Genomic DNA, 23,832 nt, shown 5'->3' on the forward strand with positions numbered 1-23,832 from the left:
GCGGGTTGTTGTATAGTGTGGCAGAGTCGGGTAGAGCAAAAACCCGTCCCTACCCGCCCCGTTGCCACCCCTAAGTGACGCGCGTGTTATCACACTCCAGTGGGTGAATGTAGTTTTTGTTAAATTTAGTCCAACTTGTAAAACTTATAAGCCAAAAAGACTTCTATATGTAGCAATAGTAAATTCTTTGAATTCTATTTTGATAGTTTATTTAAAAAAAAGTAGGTTCCAATAACAGACTAAAAACTATTAAAACTTGATCCACAATAAATTAATTTAATAATTTTTTATTTATCAAAGTGGCATGACAAGCTCTCAAATCGACTTCTTTTTGTTGAGGAGAGTCGATTGGAAATTTTGCATCAACTGTAAAATTATCCCGGGAGAGAGTTTGACAACACAACATAGGATGCTCGTCATGGATTTTCGCGTTGAGCAAAAGTTGAGGAAAAGACATCATACGAAGAACCCAAGGACGAGGTGGTGGCGGATGAAAAGTGAGGAACAAAGAAGCTTCCTAAGACAGGTAGGAGAAGAGGCAAAGTGGGATGGGAATGGAAGCGCAGAAGAGATGTGGAGGGAGATGGCAGAAGTTATTAGCAGAACAGCAAAAGAAAGTTTTGGTGAATCTAAAGGAATAGGACCAAGAGACAAGGAGTCCTGGTGGTGGAATGCGAGTATACAAAAAAAGATAAAGATAAAAAGGGAATGTTTTAAAGAGTGGTCTTTATGCCGCAATGCAAATAACTGGGAAAAATATATGGCGGCTAAGAAAGAGACAAAAGTGGCTGTAAGTGAAGCAAGAACAAGAGCATATGAGGGTCTCTACCAGTCTTTGGGCACGAAAGAAGGAGAAAAAAGTATATATAGAATCGCAAAGAGTAGGGAAAAAAGAACGAGAGATTTGGATCAGGTTAAGTGCATAAAGGATAAGGATGGAGAGGTGTTGGCTCAAGAGGAGAAGTTTAATGAAAGGTGGAAGAGCTACTTCTACAAGTTATTTAATGAGGGATAGAAGACTCTTCCGAGCCTTGGTCGATTATGCACAAGGGAAGAAGATCAAAACTTTGACTACTATCGAAGGATTCGAGAATTCGAGGTAAAAGAGGCTCTAAAGCAGATGAAAAATGGTAGGGCAGTAGGACCTGATAATAACCCGATTAAGGTTTGGAAGAGTCTTGGAGAAAAATGCATCAACTGGTTAACCAAGCTTTTTAATGAGATTTTAAGGTCAAAGAAGATGCCTGATGAGTGGAGAAAGAGCACCTTGGTACCTATCTACAAGAATAAGGGGGATATACAAAGTTGCGGAAACTATAGAGGGATTAAGCTTATGAATCATACTATGAAGTTATGGGAAAGGGTGGTAAAACGAAGGTTGAGAAAAGAGACACAAGTAACAGAGAACCAATTTGGATTTATGTCAGGCAGATCTACCACTGAAGCGATATACCTATTAAGAAGGATGATGGAGAGGTATCGTAGTAATAAAAGGGATCTACATATGGTGTTTATTGATTTGGAAAAAGCGTATGATATGGTATCAAGGGAGGTCTTATGGAAGGTTTTAGAAAAGAGGAAAGTAAGGATCGCATATATTCGGGCAATTAAAGACATGTATGATGGGGCCATAACTAGTGTGAAGACTCAAGGTGGTGTGACAGATAAATTCCCTATTGGTATAGAATTGCACCAGGGAATCATCCTTAAGTCCATATCTTTTCACATTAGTCTTGGAAGTACTCACAGAGCACATCCAAGAGCCTGTGCCATGGTGCATGCTTTTGCCGATGATATCGTCCTTATGGGAGAGTCAAGGGAAGACCTAAATAAGAAGTTGGAGTTATGGAGAGAAGCTTTAGAAGTGTATGGTCTGCGTATAAGCCGTAGCAAGACGAAATATATGGAATGTAAGTTCAGTTTGAGAAGGGAAAACCCCAATATAAAGGTGAAGATTGGAGAAAATATCCTACGAAAAGTTAAAAGTTTTAAGTATTTTGGGTGCATCATACAGGATAATAGAGAGATTGAACAGGATGTAAATCATAGGATTCAAGCAGGTTGGTCAAAATTGCGGAGTGCATCTGGTTTTATATGCGACAAAAAAGTGCCTCTAAAACTTAAAGGTAAATTCTATCGCACCGCTATAAGACCGGCTATGCTATATGGTACGGAGTGTTGGGCGGCTAAAGGGGAGCACGAACATAAGCTGAGTGTGGCAGAGATGAAGATGTTGAGATGGATGAGTGGTCATACGCGATTGGATAAAATAAGGAATGAAGATATAAGGGAGAGAGTTGGAGTAGCACCCATTGTAGAAAAGATGGTTGAATCGCGTCTCAAGTGGTTTGGACATGTGAGAAGAAGACCGATAGAACATCCAGTCAGGAAGGTGAATGAAATAAAAGATGGACAAATGGCGAAAGGCAGAGGAAGACCTAAGAAGACCATCCATGAGGTGGTCAAACGAGATCTACATGTAAACGGTCTCTCTGTAGACATGATACATGACAGAGCACAATGGCGTCGTTTGATTCATGTAGCCGACTCCACTTAGTGGGACAAGGCTTTGTTGTTGTTTGTTAAATTAAAAGATGCCGTAAAAACAAAAAAACAAAAAACTAAGATCTGAAACAAGCTATGGACAAAAATAAAACAGACTTCTTTTTCTAATCAATTCAGGTCTATTGTAACTTCCGACTTTTTCTTTTCTTATATTAAAAAAAATAAAAAATAGTAATTTGTAACTATTTATTAGCGAGCATTTTAAGTTTTAGGCATTTGTAAAATTATTTACAATCACTCTAACTTGATCAGACTTGTGACTTGTATGTTGTAACTATTTTTTGGTGACTGTAAGTTGTAACTATTTGTTCTCCATTCTGAATTACATGCATTTGTTTTTAATATTAATACAAAAAATCGCATGCTTTTGATACATAGAAGTTTCTTTTAGCCGTATGCTTTTTTCGTTCAGCTATATAGAACAGTGATAATGCAATTCAACATTTACAGTTTTACACTACAACATATCGAACATGACCTTATTTTTCTGATGGTACTCAGTGATCCAACCTTTGATTAGCTTGATCTCAGTAGCCCTCTGCTCCACAAGCCAATCAGGATCATTCTGTGTCGAAGCACGCAAATCTAGGTGGTGTGCACCTGAGAATTTTATGAAAAAGTTTCAGGGAGTTATTATACATTAAACCAACAGCAGATATAGCTTATAGAATAATCAAATTACTTCTTACCTTCTTCAGTGACAAGGGCAACAACACTTTCAGATATATTCTGCAAAACACTGCAACAACAACAATTTGCATGTCAAATTTTGCTATCATCAGTCAAAGATTAGTGACTTATTATTAGTGAATTAAACAAGATTATCACCTGCCACCACTCCATGGATCCAATAGGCCATTTGAGAAAATCAAATTGCTTCCGAATTTCTTCAAGGTGGCATCAATTTTCTGCAACACATTATAGCAAGAAAGGAGTAAACAATAGCCAAAACAGCATAGAAGCAAAACATAAGTTTTTAAGGAGCTGAGCATGCTTCATACAATGTATCCAAATGCAATCAACAAAAGAAAGGATAGTTCAAAGCATAATACATTTATTTCATATTTCATTTGCTGGAATAGATTATACAATTTCCCCCCTTTCACAATCCTCCACGTCTTACTGATTATCCACTACACCCTCCGACAACTATCTACATTTTGTTGCTACCGCCTACAATAGTTATATTTACATTAATAAATACTAGAAGAATATACTGATTTAATTTATCATGAAAATTAATCAAAATAAACATGTTCAAGGAGTGATAGAGTGCACATTATGCTGCAAAGAAAAGATCAAATGAAGGTATAAAAGTCTGTATGAATATACAAAATAATGGAAATGCACGTCAGATTTAACTATAGCCGTTCCCTTACATGTCCACCAAACTCCGTAGTAATCCATTTCGGCCTTGGCTTCACTCCGTAATTTCTGACGCATCCCTCTTCGTAATCAGAGTAATTAAACTTATACGGGGGAAACATGCTGGACTCTGGGTCACAAGACATTGGCATAACCATTTCAGTGCAAGCCTACAACATGAATGGGAAAAGATGGAAGTAACCAATATTATTTGTTGAGGCATTTCATAAGCTGTTACGACATTCTACATGCTATGACAGAGAAGGAAATTTGAAAAATAAATAAATAAATCAATAAAGAAAGAAAGAAACGCATCCCTTAAAACTCTACTAAACCTGCCAGTTCCAACCACTCAGGCCATGAGGATCTTCATCCAACTCAAAACACTTAGTTTCTCCAGTATAATTGTAGTAGACATTCACTCCTTCATAGATGCGCTCCAGAAGACTAGTCCCAGCAGGTTGGCCATCAATCTGTTTGCAAACCTATGAAAAAAGTATATACAATCTTGGTGATATATAAGGACAATCAGGAGCCTTCCTGGTTAGAATGGAATGGAAATTAGAAAAAGAATTGGTTAGTTCCTGGCTTAGAGTACCATTAGTCTCCCGCACCCCCTACTCTCACCACTCCAACCAGTAAAATTATGAAAATTCGGTAGCAGCCTTTTAACAGTAAGAATGTAAGATTGGCTAGTATATAATACAAGAAGGGAAGGGGGCAGAATAGGACAGTCTCGGCGAAGAGAACAGAAGCAGAGTTAGTTAGCGCTGCTGGTGTGCTGAGGTCTGAAGAAACAGTTAGTGAGAAGTTGGAGGGAAATGATGTAAGTAGGATGAGAAGAATTTTACTATTGTTGCTGTCATTTTCTGTAACAGAACCTGAGAGTTTTTAGGATATAACATACGTCAGAGGAGAGTAGAAAAATCCCTTTGCATATCCAGGATTCTTGACATATTCCCAGGGATTCCCCACTTAATACACACACTTTTCTGCATTTCTTGTTGTTTCTAACAAATTTGAAGATGAATTCCTATACTTTATTTGTTGTATGGTACCTTTGCTACCAGTGGTTGGTGACATGTTTGGAGAGCAAGGAAAACTGATCAGAGGTGGTGTTTGGACAATGCAGAAAAACCAGTGCATGAAGGTTTGGAAAAGGGACTGAGAGAGAAGAAAGCCACATATTGGAGAAGTGGAACTGGACGAAAAGCCTCTTCGGATGTGCAGATGGAAACAATAGGACTCAACTATTCAACATATAAGTTTTTTTTTTCCAAAATGAATTGCTCCTATCACAGTGATAAGAAGTGATCAAAGTAGGTTGCAATGCTTATCTGTTAAAGACGTTTAACATAACCATGTATTCATGTGCATAGTCATTTAAAATCATTAATGCAGCAAAAAATAATAATTCAGGGCATCAAATATTGATGAAATAAATGATGCCGATTGATGAGGCTGATGCTGCCAAGTACCCACCCGGAGCAGCATTGAACAAAACTCAAGAAATGGGTTTGCACCCACTGATTCCATGTCTCAGCACTATCACTATTTAGGTCTCTACACACAAAACCTGCAGCTCCTATTTGAATTCTCAAGGAAAAATGTGACTGTTCCAGAGGATATGGGAGAATGGAATAAAAGACTATTTGCAATTAAAAAACTCAAGCCCTCTTTAGAAAACAGTCTCATGGACAGTTTCAAATTTTAGTAGGGGACTAATATTACTCCAAATTAGGAGTGGTCTCTGCCTATAAACTAACTCCTTAATCCTATCTGCAATACCATTCCTTATGCAACCATTAGTTAAATCAATTTCCCAGTTGCATCACAAACTAGCAAGGGGATTTCTGTAAAAAAGATAGGTAGTATAAATAATGAACTTGGAAAACAAAACAATGTTTATAAAGTTAGTAGGAATAATAAGATCTCTCTTCTTATTTTACGAAATCAAACTAACCTCCTTGATGGGGTGTCCAGGCAAAGGCATCATAAAGTTAGCAGGATACGGGTAGTCCACCATTGCTAAATAACTATATGCAGACTCCAACCAGTTCCATAGATCATCAGTCTTATTCAATGGCCTGGAAATTGCCTTTAATTAGTTAAGGAAAATCACACAAAAGAAATAATGCAATATCAATATCATCATTCACCACAATCATATATTGGAAATAGGGACACATATTTCTCTTCTTTTCTTTTCCGAGAAAAAAAAAAGAAGAAAAGAAAAGAAAAGAGAAAGAAGGAAATCCTTACTGACAGAAGTGGAAAGTGTTGGACAGTTGCACAAGGCCATTACGCGTCTGACCTATTGATGTTATCTCATTCCACGAGTGTTTTATGTAGTTAAAGCAAGTAGAACTCTCACGCTATTGATAAAAACAAGAAAGCAAAAATGTTAGTCGTACACAAATTCATAAAATGGACAAAATAAGATAGTAATAACCACAAGACTACTGATTCACTAACCTACCTTAAAATCACTGGAAACAATGTCATAGAACGTTTCAAGTGGCACAATGTCTTCAAATTGGAGAATTGGAGCTGAAGCAGCAAGTGCCCCAATAGCAATATGAGGGTACTTGAGTCTCATCCATGCTGCTAACACTGTTTTAGATGATGTTTGAGATAAACCAACAAAAAATTGTCACTTTATCCATGAAAAAACTAAAAGATAAGAAATATAACCAACAATCAAATAAAAACTACAACCAATGCTTATAAAAATCCAAAATTTCCACTCGGCAATACTATTAAGTTTTTTTGCTATTTTCCCCAATCCTTGGTACCTGTAACTCATTAGAACACTAACATCATTTGATCCATATATCTATTTATCTAAACATACGTAATGGAACAATGCTTTGGTTTTGTACTAATAACTTATTAGTTGTCAACCAGTTTTTGTTTCCATAGTTAAGATTTGGAAGTCCACCAACTACAACTAACAACCTGTAAAAGACACATTATTCATCAAAGCAGAATATTGAAAACCCTCCTTTTTACAATATAACTAGGTTCCCTTTGTGTAATAATACTTTCAAGTATCACTTGGGTCAGATATCAAGGAAAATGTTCCTTCTGTGGAGTGCCTTGGCCATTGGATTTCTATATTTTGTATTTATACGTGGATTCCAAATAATTATCCCAGGGTGATAATGCTTTGATGGGCAAGAAAAACTCTTCATCCACTAATATAGGGGAATTATTCCTATAGAAATTCTTAGGTAGCAGCTTCCTACCTTAGGCATTCAGATGCAAATCAATGTTTGAGATGTGCACTTATGCTAAAAATCCTAAAAGTTTATATAGTTAATTTACAATAAAAGATACAAACAAACTCCATACCATTAAAGATTAGATTAGTTCAACAAAACTCTCAATCTTTGCTAGATATCTAGTTGATTAACATATTTTACGGTTAGAATTGTCAAAGCTTTCATGGTTAGAAATGATCATTTATTCTGTTAAAATATTGTATTTCTTTACTAGCAGAAATAGGCACCTATCAAACATTGATTTACATATATAAAACATGAAATTGCTATTGGCTCATCTCCCAAATTGGGCCTAAGGTGATGGCTACCCCAAGAACCTTCTTCTTCTAGGGGCACACCACCTATAAACGGCATAATCTGGATCATATACACATGAGATCCAGCATGGATCTACTACTCGCATTTTCATTTAAACACCATAAATAAAGGATATAATGTATAGCTAAGGTATGCTATCTAGCCATAACTCTTATATCTCTTAGACTTAGACTAACAGTGACTTAAGCATCACGTCCCCAACCCCGGTTCGTTGGACGAATGCCCACTGAAAGTGTGCTGTTTTGGACTGCACTCAGCACCTCCTTAACACTTCCTGAAGAATATTTCGTTCTTTTTTCAATGTATATGCACCTCCACAGGATCCAGTTAAAAATTTATTTCACAGTTGATACAAGAGGATCAAGTTAATTTTATTCTTTATAAATTAAAAAGAAAAAAAAGAAGTGATAGACATGCACCTAATCAGGAGCCATAATAAGGACCTCTCTTGTATGAAATGTCAAAAAATAATGATAGGATGAGGATATGTCTCCCACCAATTCCACATAATTTTCACTTAAAAATGATCTTGAAAATCATTTAATAATCATCAAGCTCTATCACAACAGGAAGGAGTATCTTACTTCCACCATAAGATCCACCAAACAAGACAACAGGACAATCCGTGGCCGAAAGGTTCTGCTTCAGATCAGTGATCAGAACAGCAAAGTCAGCGAGCGCCTGCTCAGCCGTTAGATACGACAGCGTCGTCGCATTCTTATACGCCTCTTCTCTGCCCCCATAAGGCACTGACTCACCATAATAACGATGCTGCCAATGCCACCAATAAAATAAAACTTAATCTCCCAATGATAACGGTTACAGAGTTAGTAAAATAACTATAATAACAGAAAGAAGGAAAAATTACTTCGGGAAAAACCACCATGGCGCCGAACTGTGGCGCGATTTCCCATAGGAATCCGGTGTTTTCGGCGAACCATACTATGTCCCCTTCGTTGCCGCAGTAGAAGAAGATGGGGCCCAGTCGCTGTGGGCCCACCCAGTGCTCGGTGTTGATGAGGTACCGCTGCTGGAAAGTGGGGAGCTCCAAGAAGCTGAAGTGGTCAAGTTGCTGCGTGAAGTATCGGGTTTCGTAGCGGTAGTCTGGTGCCTGGGCCTCATTGGGCCGGGCTTGGGACCGGGGGTGATTTGTTGTGGTTGGGAACCGCGGGGGATGGTTGAATGGCGACGATGATGATGCTAGAGGTTGGAAAGAGGAAGAAAGGGAGGTGATGAAGAGAGAGAAGAAGAGTGTGGTGAAAAAATGTTGTACTGCCATTGCTGAGAAGCTAAGGCAGAGTGAATTGTGAGCGACCACGAGGCGTAGTTGACTGGTTGCCTGTGGTTATCGGGTACCGAAACACGCTGTTTTACTATTTTTGCTTTGTTGGTGAACATCCAAAATCAACGCTCTCTAATATTCTTTTACTCGTTCCAGTGATTTCAGGAGGGAAAAATTAGGGGCCGTTGGGATTGGCCATTTTTATTTTCATTTTTAATGAAAATGAAATAAGATTTAAAAAAATATGTTTATTTAAATATTTTAATATTATTTTTAATAAAAATATTTTTGTTTTTAATTTTTTCGGTTAAAAATAATAAAAAATTTTCAATCTAAAACACTGTGATTTCCTGCGAGTTCTTTCCTTCACTTATATCAATAAAAAACATAAAATGATAAAAAACATAAAATGAGTTCTTCCAATCTTTATTCTACTCTCTTCTATTGATTTTTTTGGTGATCTTTTTAACTCCGATAGCTTTTTTCCATTTTCTTCTCAGTAAAAAACATAAAATGAGTCCTGATATATTTTTTTTCCAACTCCTTCTTCCTACTCGTTGAAGACCACTTCACTGCTCTTTCTTCCTTGTCGAAGACCACTCCACCTCCTTTCACTCATCCTGATATCTTTTTTAACAGCTCCTTCTTCCTGTTTGTTGAAAACCACTCCACCCATTTGAATCTCTTTTTTATTTTTTTTTTTAAATTTCAAACTCTTTCTTCTCTACCTTTCTATCTTCGATGTCTTTCAATTTTTTTTTTTTAAAATTTGTGTGGAAGTATATTTTTTAATTGAATTCCGCTAGAGACTAACTAAAAGTGTAACCAATTAAAAACTAGATGAAAAATAAGTCTATTACTAAAAAAATAATAACTTCCTATTATTCTAATTTTTTAAATTTTAAAACTAAAAATAAAAATAAATTGGCTTGAATTAGCTTATATTATAGTTGACTCTTTAAATTTTTATTTTTAATTTTTTTTTGTGACTCCTTTTTAATTTTTTAATTTGATCAGAATATAATAATTTTTGTCTTTCAGTTCTTTTTTTGTTAGTACATTTTTTGGTATTTTTTCTTTAATTCAAAATCCCAAAATAAAAAAAATATGTAAAAAAAGAGTGAATTTGACGATAATTGACAAGAGAAATAAAGATTTATTTGTATTTATATTCAATATCAAAACTAATGTGTTTTTTTATTCAATATAATCCCATTTTTTTCAATGGTACTTTCATTTTTAAAATCATTTTTAAGTGTATTCTTGTCTTTAAAATTAAATTCAACCATATCCTTATTTTATATGCTTTACTTATTTTGTACTTATACCTTATATTTATCTTTTAATATTAAAGTTTATTTTTGATTAACTAATAATGTGACTGTCTCTTCTTTAACAAAATAAAAAAATAATTTATTATGAAAATAATTTGTTTAATCAACAATCAATTAACAAAGTACCAATAAATAAAAATTAAAATAGACTAACCAAATATATTTTCATTATTTTTTATGTTTAGAAATGAATTCTCTTTTTACAAACCAATCGCATTTTCTAAAATGTGAAAAGTTAAAAATGAAAATTATTTTTAAAAAATAAAAATAAAAAACGAAAACAAAAAATATTTTTACAAAACAATCAGTCCTTTACTTTATAAAGAGCTATTTGGCCCCTAACTTTTTCTTCATGAGATAATGCGAATCTTGATGATCCTAAAAGCTCATCCAGCCCCTATCCATGAAAGGAAATGTACATATCGATGTATGTGACCGATTGGCAAAGGATTGTCCATTTAACATGTCCGTTGATATCTAATGTGTTATGCCACAATGCTAGGTGGCAAAACTAAATTGTTAGAGAAACTAAAATCCCCTTGCCTGCATTTCAAACGTCGTCGCATAGCCTTATTTACATTAATCTCCTTCCTCTCCTTACTCATTTATAGAAAAATCCTAACACATCTTCTTCTACCAAGGTTTTCCTCTAAAAGTCAGTGAACACATTACAACTATTGGCGTGGTTACGAGTCGTTGACTAACGTTAAAGGATTTTGATGGTGATGTTTAGGTTTCTCTGATGTTAGTTGATAATATATTTCTTTTGCATGCATGTCTTTGAGGAATGAACTGCTTGCATGAACTGCGTTCCTTTCTTTATGTTAAATCTGAGTAGTCCATGTACTGTGATACCTTAGAACATTGTTTTCAATTAAGATTCATTAATTTCATGATTTCAGAAAAGAAGTTAATATTCCAAGTTATTGATACAATGTAGCGTTTTTAGTCCTGGTTTTCATAGTTGTCGTTGATGTGTGTTAGGAAAAAACTTTAAGGGGTTTTAGGTTTAACTTGTTGCATATGTCTATTTTTGTGATTCCAGTGTTTAACTATAGTGAAAAGTTTGGAAGAACTACAAATGCTAAGTTGTGTTACTTAGGTGGAAAGGTGGAGAAATTTTCTCCAATGGATGTGAATTTTGTTAATAAGAAAAATTTGGAGGAACTTTTCAAGAGATTGACAAGGAAATCAAAGATATGTGTGATTTCACTATGTAAAACAATCTATGTGAATTCTACCTTTACTTCGAGCATGCAGTTGATAATCCAAACTTTAATGAAGATGATCCTATGGTGGATGAAGTATTTTGTGAAGATGTCCTTGTTGTGGTGGTGACAGAATCTTCAAAATCATCATCATCGTCATAATCATTATCTAATTCATACAAGAGTGCCGAAGAAGAAGCCTACAAGCCTCTTCCTCTTGGATTTGAGAATGAGAGTAGTTAGGACTCTCCAAAGGTACAAAGAAAGAAGAAGAGAAGAGAAAAGAAAAATTTATCTCATCAAACATCATGGAGAAAAGAAGTGCCTCAAGGAGATACATTGGAAGGAGAAGGAAAAAACATGTTTTAAATGCTGAAATGGGAAGTGATGACACGGAATTAAGTCATGAGGTGTGAACTATAATTTATTAGGGTAAAGTATATTTTTTGTCCCTAAAATTTGGCAAAAGTTTTAAAAATACCCTTAGTTTTATTTTGTTTCAATTTTGTCCCAGAAATTTTTGATTTGCATCAAATATACCATCAACGGTTAATTTTTTAAAAAATTTAAGACCAATCTAACAATAATGCATGAAAATTATGTTGATTTACTTGTATTGAGGGTTGTTCTTATGAAATTGTTGTTGAATCGGTCTTAAATTTTTTAAAAATTAACCGTCAAGGATATATTTGATGCAAATCGAACACTTCTGAGACAAAATTAAAACACAATAAAACTTAGGAGTAACTTTGAAACTTTTGTCAAACTTCAGAGACAAAAAGTATACTTTACCCAATTTATTATTATGATAACACTAATGAGTTATTGAAAACTAGTATTAAGTGTTAGTGGCATTGAATGTTGTTTATTCTGAATTGATCTACAGTTGTCGAATCACACTAGCATTTGTGATGAGAAAATTCCAAGTATAGGATTGGGTTTTAATTCGTGGCAGCAGGCACAAGAATTTTATACAAATTATGCAAAGAAAGTTGGTTTCGTAACTAAAGTTAAGAACACAAATTTTGACAAGACGAGGAAAGAATTAAAGATACGGGTTAATAATGAGCCAAAATTGATATACTTATATACTGGCAAGTACACCAAATCGCTCCAAGTAATACCACAGTGAGTGGACATCGTTCCCACGAGGATTAACGGATTAAATCAAGTAACTTCTAATTAAATCTCTAATTAGATCAACCAAACATTAGTAAGAGGAATGTGAATCTTGAAGTAGAAGTAAAGAACAGTGAAGAAGAGTGCATTTGTGAATGAATGAATGCTTATAAACTTTGGAGAAGTAATCAGAGAATGAGATGTTAAAGGCTTCAGAAATGTTTAACTCTTAGAAAAAGTAATTGCTTGTGTTTTCCAACTTTGACTCATACAAAAAATTTTTCATGGCAAATCATTTATAATCAAATTCCAAGTCCTTGCCAATTTAATTTCTCTTAACTTAATTAATTGCCAATTTCTTGTTTAACTAATTAAAAGAAGAGGTTAAGCACGGTTTCAATTTAAAGCCACACAACTTTCAAAATACTATTTCTAGTCAAGTTGAAAATTATGAGAAAGAGTTTTAAGCTAATTTTAATGTTAAATTTCCCAAAGTAATAACAGAATCTAAGATAGAATTATAATAATTTTTCAATGCTTCTAACCATTAAAGATGAAGAACGAGACTTAATCTTGAAAACGTAGAAAAGCATGAATCAAAATAAAGAAAACACTTACATTACTAATCCATAAAATCAAATAGAGCTCCTAACCTTTAAAAAGGAGGTTTAGTTACTCATGATTGAAAAGAAAACAACTTAAAACTAATGAGGTGATGGATGGATCCAGTTATTGTTCGATCATCTTTGTGAACCTTGTTCACTTATTTATATTCTAGCTCCCTAACTATTGAAATTTAAAACTAATCTTATCTTTTATTCTCTGAAGAATAAGACAACAACTTATTCAAATTTAAAATAATAATTTAAATCTAATCTAAAGATAAATCCTAACAACTAATTTTTGCTATTTTAGAAGAAGTTACTGCTAACTAATAATTTAAATCTTGAATCTTTGGTTGAATTTAGATTTTTCTGGGAGTGGACTATGGACTTAGTGTTGGCTTTTGATGAATTCTAGACCACTGAAAGTTGGAAAATCACTTGGAGTCGGGCTCCAGGATTGGGTACTGGGCACCTAGTACATTGAAGTTACGTGGTGCTGGGCACCACTTTTCTAAGTTAGGCACCATCCCATTTTAGCCTTCTTAGGGCATGAAGGTGATGGGCTTGCAGGGAGTGGAGTTGGGCACCCATTTGTGTATTGGGCTTGGAGGTAGGGTCACTGAGCTTGGGAGCAGGGATGTCGAGCTTGGAGGACCTAAAGTTGGACACCTGTTCTAGCATTGGGCTCTCCTATGCTAGGGCTGGGCTTAGCAGTTTGAAACCTGGTGCCAACCTTGTATTTCTTCCCTAAAAGTGCACTTGTGTTTTCTTATAAATTTTATCCCGATTTACTTAAACATGTCCTGAAAACAAAATCATTCTAAAATAACTCCAAATATATGATTAGTCATAAAAATTTCACTAAAACATAAAAACTTTGATTTAAACAAAAGAAAACTATTAAAAAAGAAACCTCAAAAGTATTAAAGATGCCTAGACATCAATTAACCAATCGATTCATTGCAATCGGAAAAGTTATCGCGAGTCTCGAGTGAGGGCAACATCTCGAAGAAATAAGATAATAGCCACGAGATGCATAGCAAGGATGTATGTGATGTTCGATGGAGAAAAGGAAAATTGGATGTTGTCAAGGTTAAAATTAAGGCACTCTCATCCCTGTTCTGCTGAAAAATTTGTCCACTATCATGCGTATAGAGAGATGACCATACATGCTATGTATGTGATTGAGGATAATGATGAGATTGACATACAACCTAACAAGACCTACCTTGCACTGGCTAATGAGGTGGGTAGGTCATCGAACGTGAGTTACTCAGAAAAGGAGGTGAAGAATTACATTACAGGTAAACTCCATAATGTAGATGTTAAGAAGATGTTAGAGTATTTTCTGCAAATGAAATAGATCAACCAAAACTTCTTTTATGCAATAGATGTTAACGAGGGGTTACAAGTTAAGGATTACACTTTGGGTAGATGCAAGGCGTAGGAAAATGTATAAATATTATGGCAAGGGATGTCGTTTGATACCACATAGAGGGAAAAAAGTACGTGTGTTTATGTGTGAAAGCCTTTTTGTTCTATAGTTGTTGTACGTTCTTACTTGTGGTTAGTGTTCCTACAGGCATGGACTACCGTTTGTCAGTGTCAATCAATTTAAAATAACTCCAAACATATGATTAGTCAAAAAAAACTTCACTAAAAATGTAAGAAATTTGATTTAAACCTAAGAAAACTATTAAAAAAGCATCAAAACTACTAAAGATGCCTAGACATCACAATACCAAACTTAGAACTTTACTTATCCTCAAGCAAAAAGAAGAGTAAATAGAGTTTATCTTAATGAAAAGAATTGAAGAGTTTGTAAATACAGTCCAAGTAAAAGTGGGGTTTACAATAATCTTCATAATTATATGCGGATTTCTCTTATCTTGATGAGTTTTGCATACTTAGGAATCAAGAATCAAATACTCAACTCCAAATTGTATGACCTTGGAAGCAGTTACTTAACAATTTAGCCAAAAAAAGATGTTTGACGTCTTTGACCCTAAGTATTTTGTCTCAAGGTAGCTCTTAGGTTTTCAATTGATAAAAAAATCTAATTCAAATATTTAGAAATGATATATTTGGCAGCAAAACTTGCCTTTCAATTTCACGAGACACATCTTCTCAGTCTGTATATGTCATTATTTTTTTGAGGGGGTGTTTGGATTGAGTACGTTGGACTCAATTGATTTTGCAAGTATTTCTTACTAGTTAAGTTTCTCCTTATCACCCTCGGGCTACAATGTTGTGTTGTTCTCGTGTACTGAAATAGGCAGTACATTCTCTTTGCTATAGGACCATTGTTTTTGTCATCATCGTTGGCAGTCGCCGAAGCTTTTTTCTATGTGCAGTGAGTGTTCTCCTTTTAATGATGGTTTTATTTTGCCATTACATGCTTGACTTTGGCTAACTTGCCCTTTTTTTTGCTAGCGGTGATGCATCCCTGTTTGGAAAGTAACACCTAGAAGCACATCATACAAGATATAGCACGTAAAAATGCTCGAAGATTTTACCCGTAAGACAAGAGACAAAGACTCAGAGTCTTGTAAAAGAAACTTTTGTGTTACTCTAAAAGAGACATCCTCATAATGAATTTACGATTTTATGTGTTACAACACCTAATTGCAAAATCTAATAAAAACAACCAAAAACCATAACTAGTCCCTTCTATTAATCAATTCATTGCACTGAAGTAGTCATTATTAACCCAATCACATGGGTCATAAACAATCCCTTCTAACAAAATAAAAAAAGAAACATTTATAAACTATAAAAAGATCATCCATGAAGAAAGATGTATTTGAAATCTTGTAATAAGAACTAGTTTGTTCTATTCATTCATTGATTCGACTAGATTAGGTGTTATTAATTTGCTCACATATATAACCAACAATTCTTCCAAAAAAATATAAAGAACAACATCCACAATCATAAGCTAAAAAATGTAAACTCCGCTAAATTAGTAAATAATTAGTCAATAAATTAAATTTTAAAAAAATTAAAAACGTGAATATTATATTAAAATAGGATAGATCTCTTTAAAACAAGAATTTTGACACTAATTTCGAAGAATTTGGCTCAAGATTGGACTGAACGAACCGAATTGGTTGAACCGGGCCCAAACCGAACCTATTGGCCCAACCAAATCACTTAACATATGAGCTAAGGCTCATATCCTCCCCTTTCAGCATGTAAAACATGTTGAAGATGCCAAGAAGGGGGAAGAACTTGTGGTAAGCTCCAAAACCCTCATTATGATTTAAATCCACCATAACTTCTTGCTCTGAGCTCCAATCGCTGCATCGTTTACGGTCACGCGTCCACCGCGTTGAGCTCTACAATTCTATCAGATCAATTTCATAGGTAAGCTTCAATCTCACCCTAGCCTCTCTATCCCTCAAATTTTGAAATTAAAGAGAATTCAAGTTGAGAAATTATTGATTTTGGTTCTCTAGGTTCAATCTAGTTTGTGGAGCTTGTTGGACTTGGCTCTCTTGGTTTGTGGGTACGGTAAGGATTATTAACCCTAGTTAATTCATTGAGTTAGTGTATGAGTATTGAATTTTATATATGGGTATGTGAAATTAGGTGTGTATACATATATTGGAGTTTGATTTTGGGCATTGAAAGGCTTGGTAGAGGATTAGTGTTGATGCTTTGGTGATTTTGGACCTTGGAGCTGTGTTTGGCTTAGTGGGTTGCCTTGGACAGACGTGGAAATCGGCCAAGGTATGGTTTAGGTTTCGCGTATATAATATATAATGTCGTGTGAAAACTTAGTCTAGAGAACCATAGGATAAGCTGGAATGATTATGTGTATTGAATGTTTAGTTATAATGATATGATTTGAGCATGTGTGGTGTTCACTTGATTTTGTTGGTATTGGAATGATGCATGATGATGTGATGATGTTTGAAGAACTTGTGATCATGGCAATATCTATATATAGGTTGGTGTGTTGATGTTTGTTGACAAACTTGTGAAGTTTAGGTTGAAGTGAGATGTTGAGAAATGGTAGGATTGTAAAGATTGTTATGATATTGATAAAGGTATGTTATATTGATGATTATAGGTATGATGAGTTGGGTTGGAATGAGTTTTAAAAAGAAAATGAGGTTCTAAAGTTTCTGTGAAATATGGATTTTAGCCGAACTTCGGTAACCTATAACTTGCCTTCCGGACCTCCAAATGATTTCAAACTAGTTTTATATGAAAATTGGGTCCATGAAGTTTACGCCGTTCGAAGAATGGAGGAAAAATAATTTAAAATGGAAAAATTATGCGCATCGGAAGTTGGGATTAAAAATGGTGCAATTCTGCAGCCTTTTAGACTTACGCCAATTTTTTGAAAAACGTACACTCATGCGTACACGTGGCCCACACGTACATGTGACTCGGCATTTGAGTACGTGACCAGTCGCTCGCAATGTAACACCCCACCACACTAAACTTTACGCTTAAGTCGTAAAACGAAGGTGGTGTGGTATTACAACCTCTAAAATAAAATGAGTACATATAATAGTAGAAGAATTATAATATGCTAGGAGCCTTGAAGAATAGGGGAAATAAAAATCGCGAAATAAAAGCGCAACGCTCAAGGAACGAGTTAAATTTCTTGCTAAGAAAACCATATCTATTAAACATAAGATAACTGATGACGGATAATTTATACGCTTTTTGGCATTATTTTTAGGTAGTTTTTAGTATGATTTAGTTAGTTTTTAGTATATTTTTATTAGTGTTTAAGCAAAATTCACATTTCTGGACTTTACTATGAGTTTGTGTGTTTTTCTGTCATTTCAGGTATTTTCTGACTGAAATTGAGGGACCTGAGCAAAAATCTAATTCAGAGGCTGAAAAAGGACTGCGGATGCTGTTGGATTCTGACCTCCCTGCACTCGAAATGTATTTTTTGTAGCTACACAAACCCAAATGGCGCGCTCTTAATTGCGTTGGAAAGTAGACATTCTGGGCTTTCCAGCAATATATAATAGTTCATACTTTGTCCGAGTTTTGACGACGCAAACTAGCATTCAAACGCCAACTTCTTGCCCTATTCTGGTGTTAAACGCCAGAAACAGGATAAAAGTTGGAGTTAAAAGCCCAAACTGGCATAAAAGCTGGAGTTTAACTCCAAGAAAAGTCTCTACATATGAAAGCTTCAATGCTCAGTCCAAGCACACACCAAGTGGGCCCAGAAGTGGATTTCTGCATCATTTACATATTTCTGTAACCCTAGTAACTAGTTTAGTATAAATAGGACTTTTTACTATTGTACTCACATCTTTGGATTATCCTTAGATCATCTTTGATCATTTTTATGCTATCTTAGACTTTTAGGGAGGCTGGCCATTCGGCCATGCCTGGACCTTCATCACTTATGTATTTTCAACGGTGGAGTTTCTACACCTCATAGATTAAGGTGTGGAGCTCTGCTGTTCCTCGAGTATTAATGCAAAGTACTATTGTTCTTCTATTCAATTCAAGCTTATTCTTATTCCAAGATATTCATTCACACACAAGAACATGATAAATGTGATGATCAAGTAACATTCATCACCATTCTCACTTATGAACGCGTGCCTGACAAACACTTCCGTTCTACATGAAAACAAGCTTGAATGCATATCTCTTGGGTCCCTAATCAACGATTCACATTGTTTCCCCTCTGACAATGGGGCATCTGAATCTGAGATTAGAACCTTCGTAGTATAGGCTAGAAATAATTGGCAGCATTCCTGAGATCCGGAAAGTCTAAACCTTGTCTGTGGTATTCTGAGTAGGATCTGGGAAGGGATGACTGTGACGAGCTTCAAACTCGCGACTGTGGGGCGCAGTGACAGTGCGCAAAAGGATCATTGGATCTTATTCCGACACGATCGAGAACTGACAGCTGATTAGCCATGCGGTAGCTGTGCCTAGTATTTTTCATCCGAGACGAGAAATTCGACAGTTGATTAGCCATACAGAAACCGTAGAGGACCATTTTCACTGAGAGGACGGGAGGTAGCCATTGACAACGGTGATCCCCAACATACAACTTGCCATGGAAAGGAGTATGAATGATTGAATGAAGATAGTAGGAAAGCAGAGATTCAGAAGGAATAACGCATCTCCATACGCTTATCTGAAATTCCCACTAATGAATTACATAAGTATCTCTATCTTTATTTTATGTTTAATTATCTTTTAATTATCAAAACTCCATAACCATTTGAATCTGCCTGACTGAGATTTACAAGATGACCATAGCTTGCTTCAAGCCGACAATCTCCGTGGGATCGACCCTTACTTACGTAAGGTATTACTTGGACGACCCAGTGCACTTGCTGGTCAGCTGCACGAAGTTGTGTATCACGATTTTGTGTACCAAGTTTTTAGCGCCGTTGCCGGGGATTGTTCGAGTTTGGACAACTGACGGTTCATCTTGTTGCTTAGATTAGGTAATTTTCTTCTTGTTTCAACCTTTATTTTATTTTCAAAAAGTTTTCAAAAATCTTTAAAAAAATTTTTCTTCTTTTTCGTTTTTCCAAAATAGCTTTCGAAAAAAAAGAAAACAAAAAATTAATAAAATCGTAAAAACCAAAAATATTTTCTGTTTCTTGTTTGAGTCTAGTGTCAAATTTTTAGTTTGGTGTCAATTGCATCTTTTTAATTTTTTCTTAGAAATTTTCGAAAACTCATGCATGTGTTCTTCATGATCTTCAAGTTATTCTTGATAATTTTCTTTGTTTAATCTTGTGATTTTCTTGTTTTGTGTCTTTCCTAGTTTTTCATATGCATTTTAGAATTATTAGTGTCTAAACATTAAAAATTTCTAAGTTTGGTGTCTTGCATGTTTTTCTTTTCTTAAAAATTTTCAAAAAAAATGTTCTTGGTGTTCATCATGATCTTCAAAGTGTGCTTGGTGTTCATCTTGACATTCAAAGTGTTCTTGCATGCATTAGTTGTTTTGATTCATGATTTTTATGTTTTGTTTCAAATTGGTGTTTTTCTCTCTCATCATTAAAAATTCAAAAACAAATCTTTCCCTTATTCTTCTAATAAATTTCGAAATTTTGGATTGACTTAGTCAAAAATTTTTAAAATTTAGTTGTTTCTTATGAGTCAAGTCAAAATTTCAATTTAAAAATCCTATCTTTTCAAAATCTTTTTCAAAATCAAATCTTTTTCATTTTTTCCTTTGTTTTTTGAAAAATTTCAAAAATCTTTTTCAAAACTTTTCAAAATCTTTTTCCTATTTTTACCTCATATTTTTCGAAATTAATACTAACAATTAATGTTTTGATTCAAAAATTTCAAGTTTGTTACTTTCTTGTTAAGAAAGATTCAAACTTTAAATTTTAGAATCATATCTTTTGATTTCTTGTGAGTCAAGTCATTAATTCTATTTTTAAAAATTAAATCTTTTTCAAAATAAATTTCAATCATATCTTTTTAATCATATCTTTTTCAAATCATATCTTTTTCAAAAATTTGATTTCAAAAAATCTTTTCTAAACTTCCTATCTTTTCAAAAATTGATTTTCAAATCTTTTTCAACTAATTAATTGATTTTTTGTTTGTTTTACTATTTCTTATCTTTTTCAAAACCACAACCATTTTTTCAAAAATTTATTTTAAATTTTATTCTTTTTATTTTTGAAATTTCTTCCCCTCTCTCATCTTTTTCTATTTAAACACTAAGATTCCTCCTCCATTGTCAATTCAAACTCCATCTCTCTTTGTGTGTTCAAATTCTTCATTACATACCTCATCCTTCCATTCTTGTTTTCCTCTGACACCTCAAGGAATCTCTATACTATGACATAGAGGATTTCATATTTTCTTTATTTTCTTCTCTTTCATATGAGCAGGAACAAAGATAAAGGCATACTTGTTGAAGTTGATCCTGAACTTGAAAGAACTCTAAAGAGGAAGCTAAAAGCAGCTAAAGCACAAAACTCTGAAGAGGATCCCACTGAAATTTTCAAAAAGGAAGCAGCAAAAGAAACTATTATGGCTGAACCAAACAACAATGCAAGGAAGATGCTTGGTAATTTTACTACACCAACTTCCAACTTTTATGGAAGAAGCATCTCAATCTCTGCCATAGGAACAAACAATTTTGAGCTAAAGTCTCAATTAGTTTCTCTACTGCAACAGAACTGCAAGTTTTATGGACTTCCATCAGAAGACCCTTAGCAGTTCTTAACTGAGTTCTTGCAGATCTGTGATACTGTTAAGACCAATGGAGTTGATCCTAAAGTCTACAAGCTTATGCTTTTCCCTTTTGCTGTAAGAGACAGAGCTAGAACATGGTTGGACTCACAAGCTATAGATAGCCTGGACTCTTGGAATAAGCTGGTCACGGCTTTCTTCGCCAAGTTTTTTCCTCCTCAAAAGCTGAGCAAGCTTAGAGTGGATGTTCAAACCTTCAGACAGAAAGAAGGTGAATCCCTCTACGAAGCTTGGGAAAGATACAAGCAGTTGACCAAAAAGTGTCCTTCTGACATGCTTTCAAAAGGGACCATATTAGATATATTCTATGATGGTCTATCTGAATTTTCCAAGATGTCACTGGACCACTCTGCAGGTGGATCCATTCACCTAAAGAAAATGCCTGCAGAAGCTCAGGAACTTATTGAAATGGTTGCAAATAACCAGTTCATGTATACTTCTGAGAGGAATCATGTGAGTAATGGGACGCCTCAAAAGAGAGGAGTTCTTGAAATTGATGCTCTGAATGTCATACTGGCTCAGAACAAAATATTGACCCAACAAGTCAATATGATCTCTCAGAGTCTGAATGGATTACAAAATATATCCAACAGTACTAAAGAAGCATCTTCTGAAGAATAAGCTTATGATCCTAAGAACCCTGCAATGGCAGAGGTGAATTACATGGGTGAAACCTTTGGCAACACCTATAATCCTTCATGGAAAAATCATCCAAATTTTTCATGGAAGGATCAACAGAATCAAGGCTTCAATAATAACAATGGTGGAAGAAACAGGTTTAGCAATAGCAAACCTTTTCCATCATCATCTCAGCAACAGACAGAGCACTCTAAGCAAAATCCTTCTAGCTTAGCAAACATAGCCTCTGATCTATCTAAGGCCACTCTTAGTTTCATGACCGAAACAAGATCCTCCATTAGAAATTTGGAGGCACAAGTGGGCCAGCTGAGTAAAAGGGTTTCTGAAACTCCTCCTAGCACTCCCCCAAGCAATACAGAAGAGAATCCCAAAGGAGGGTGCAAGGCCATTGATATAATCAACATGGCCGAAACCTTAGAGGAGGAGGATGACGTGAATTCCAACGAGGAAGACCTCAGGGGACGTCCAATGGTCAGTACGGAATCCTCTAATGAGGAACCAAAGGAATCTGAGGCTCATACAGAGACCATAGAGATTCCTTTGGACCTCTTTTTACCATTCATGAGCTCTGATAACTATTCATCTTCTGAAGAGGATGAAGACATTGTTGAAGGGCAAGTTGCCCAATAATTAGGAGCAATCGTGAAGCTAAATGCCAAGTTATTTAGTAATGAGACTTGGGAGGAAGAGCCTCCCTTGCTCACTAATGAACTGAATACATTGGTTCAGCAAAATTTACCTCAAAAGAAACAAGATCCTGGCAAATTCTTAATACCCTGTACCATAGGCACCATGACCTTTGAAAAGCCTCTGTGTGACCTGGGGTCAGGGATAAACATGATGCCCCTCTCTGTAATGGAGAGACTGGGAATCTATGAGGTACAGGCTGCCAAATTCTCATTAGAGATGGCAGATAAATCTATGAAAAAGGCTTATGGACTAGTAGAGGACGTGCTAGTGAAGGTTGAAGGCCTTTACTTCCCTGCTGATTTCATAATCCTAGACATTAGGAGGGATGAGGATGAATCCATCATCCTTGGAAGACCCTTCCAAGCCACAGCAAGAGCTGTGATTGATGTTAACAGAGGAGAGTTGATCCTTCATGTGAATGAAGAATGCTTTGTAGTAAAGACTCAAGGTTCTTCATTTGTAACCAAGGAGAGTAAGCATGAAGAGCTTCTCCAATTACAGAGTCAAACAGAGCCCCCACATTCAAACTCTAAGTTTGGTGTTGGGAGGCCACAGCCAAACTCTAAGTTTGGTGTTGAGAGATCTCAACCATACTCTGATCATCTGTGAGGCTCCATGAGAGCTCACTGTCAAGCTATTGACATTAAAGAAGCGCTTATTGGGAGGCAACCTAATTTTATTTTAATTTTATCTATATTATTTTATTTTCTTTTAGGTTGATGATCATGTGAAGTCACAAAGACAATTACAAAAATAAAGAAAAAATAAAAAACAGCACACCCCAGAGGAAGGACTTACTGGCGTTTAAACGCCACTAAGGGTAGCAAAATGGGCGTTTAAACGCCCAATCTGCCACCTTTCTGGGCGTTTAAACACAAGAATAGGGCACTAGACTGGCATTTAAACGCCAGAACAGGGCAACAAACTAGCGTTTAAACGCCAGAACAGGGCAGCAGACTGGCGTTTAAACGCCAGAATTGCACTCTAAGGCGTTGTGAACGCCCAATTGGAGCAAGGATGAAGAATTCCTTGACCCAATCACCTCCATATCTCTTTCCCAAATACCCTTCACCAATCACCTCCATATCTCTTCCCCAAATACCCTTCACCAATAACCTCCTTAACTTTTCCCCAAAAACCCCATCCACCTTCAAAATTCAAAACCATTTCCCTCCCAAACCCACCCAAACCATTCGGCCA

The 23,832-nt window shown here is 35.4% G+C and overlaps 1 protein-coding gene and 1 non-coding gene across 2 annotated transcripts; both read right to left on the reverse strand.

The window, feature by feature from the left end:
- Nucleotides 1–2,822: 2,822 nt before the first annotated feature.
- LOC107482026 (uncharacterized) lies at nucleotides 2,823–8,928 on the reverse strand. Its single transcript, XM_016102401.3, has 10 exons — nucleotides 8,401–8,928; nucleotides 8,117–8,303; nucleotides 6,410–6,543; nucleotides 6,193–6,305; nucleotides 5,894–6,017; nucleotides 4,266–4,415; nucleotides 3,945–4,100; nucleotides 3,394–3,473; nucleotides 3,255–3,304; nucleotides 2,823–3,165 (listed from the first exon to the last, which is right to left on the reverse strand). Exons 1-10 carry the CDS (start codon nucleotides 8,809–8,811, stop codon nucleotides 3,023–3,025), a joined length of 1,548 nt encoding a protein of 515 aa, XP_015957887.1. The 5' UTR covers nucleotides 8,812–8,928; the 3' UTR covers nucleotides 2,823–3,022.
- A 12,546-nt stretch (nucleotides 8,929–21,474) lies between these two features.
- On the reverse strand, nucleotides 21,475–21,582 carry LOC127742421 (small nucleolar RNA R71). The gene has a single exon (XR_008003669.1). It is a non-coding gene; the product is annotated as a small nucleolar RNA R71 (small nucleolar RNA).
- Between the last annotated feature and the right edge of the window lie 2,250 nt (nucleotides 21,583–23,832).

Source organism: Arachis duranensis, chromosome 1, assembly GCF_000817695.3.
Source record: "Arachis duranensis cultivar V14167 chromosome 1, aradu.V14167.gnm2.J7QH, whole genome shotgun sequence".
NCBI lineage: Eukaryota > Viridiplantae > Streptophyta > Magnoliopsida > Fabales > Fabaceae > Arachis > Arachis duranensis.

What these genes read in the sequence shown, in the direction of transcription:
- LOC107482026 (XM_016102401.3), bottom strand. Translation starts at nt 8,811, where the DNA reads ATGGCAGTACAACATTTTTTCACCACACTCTTCTTCTCTCTCTTCATC. An exon ending in CTGGACACCCCATCAAGGAG is followed by an intron (nt 4,416 to 5,893) that starts GTTAGTTTGATT and finishes CTTTTTTCATAG; the next exon opens with GTTTGCAAACAGATTGATGG. An exon ending in TGCCCTTGTCACTGAAGAAG is followed by an intron (nt 3,166 to 3,254) that starts GTAAGAAGTAAT and finishes TAAAATTCTCAG; the next exon opens with GTGCACACCACCTAGATTTG.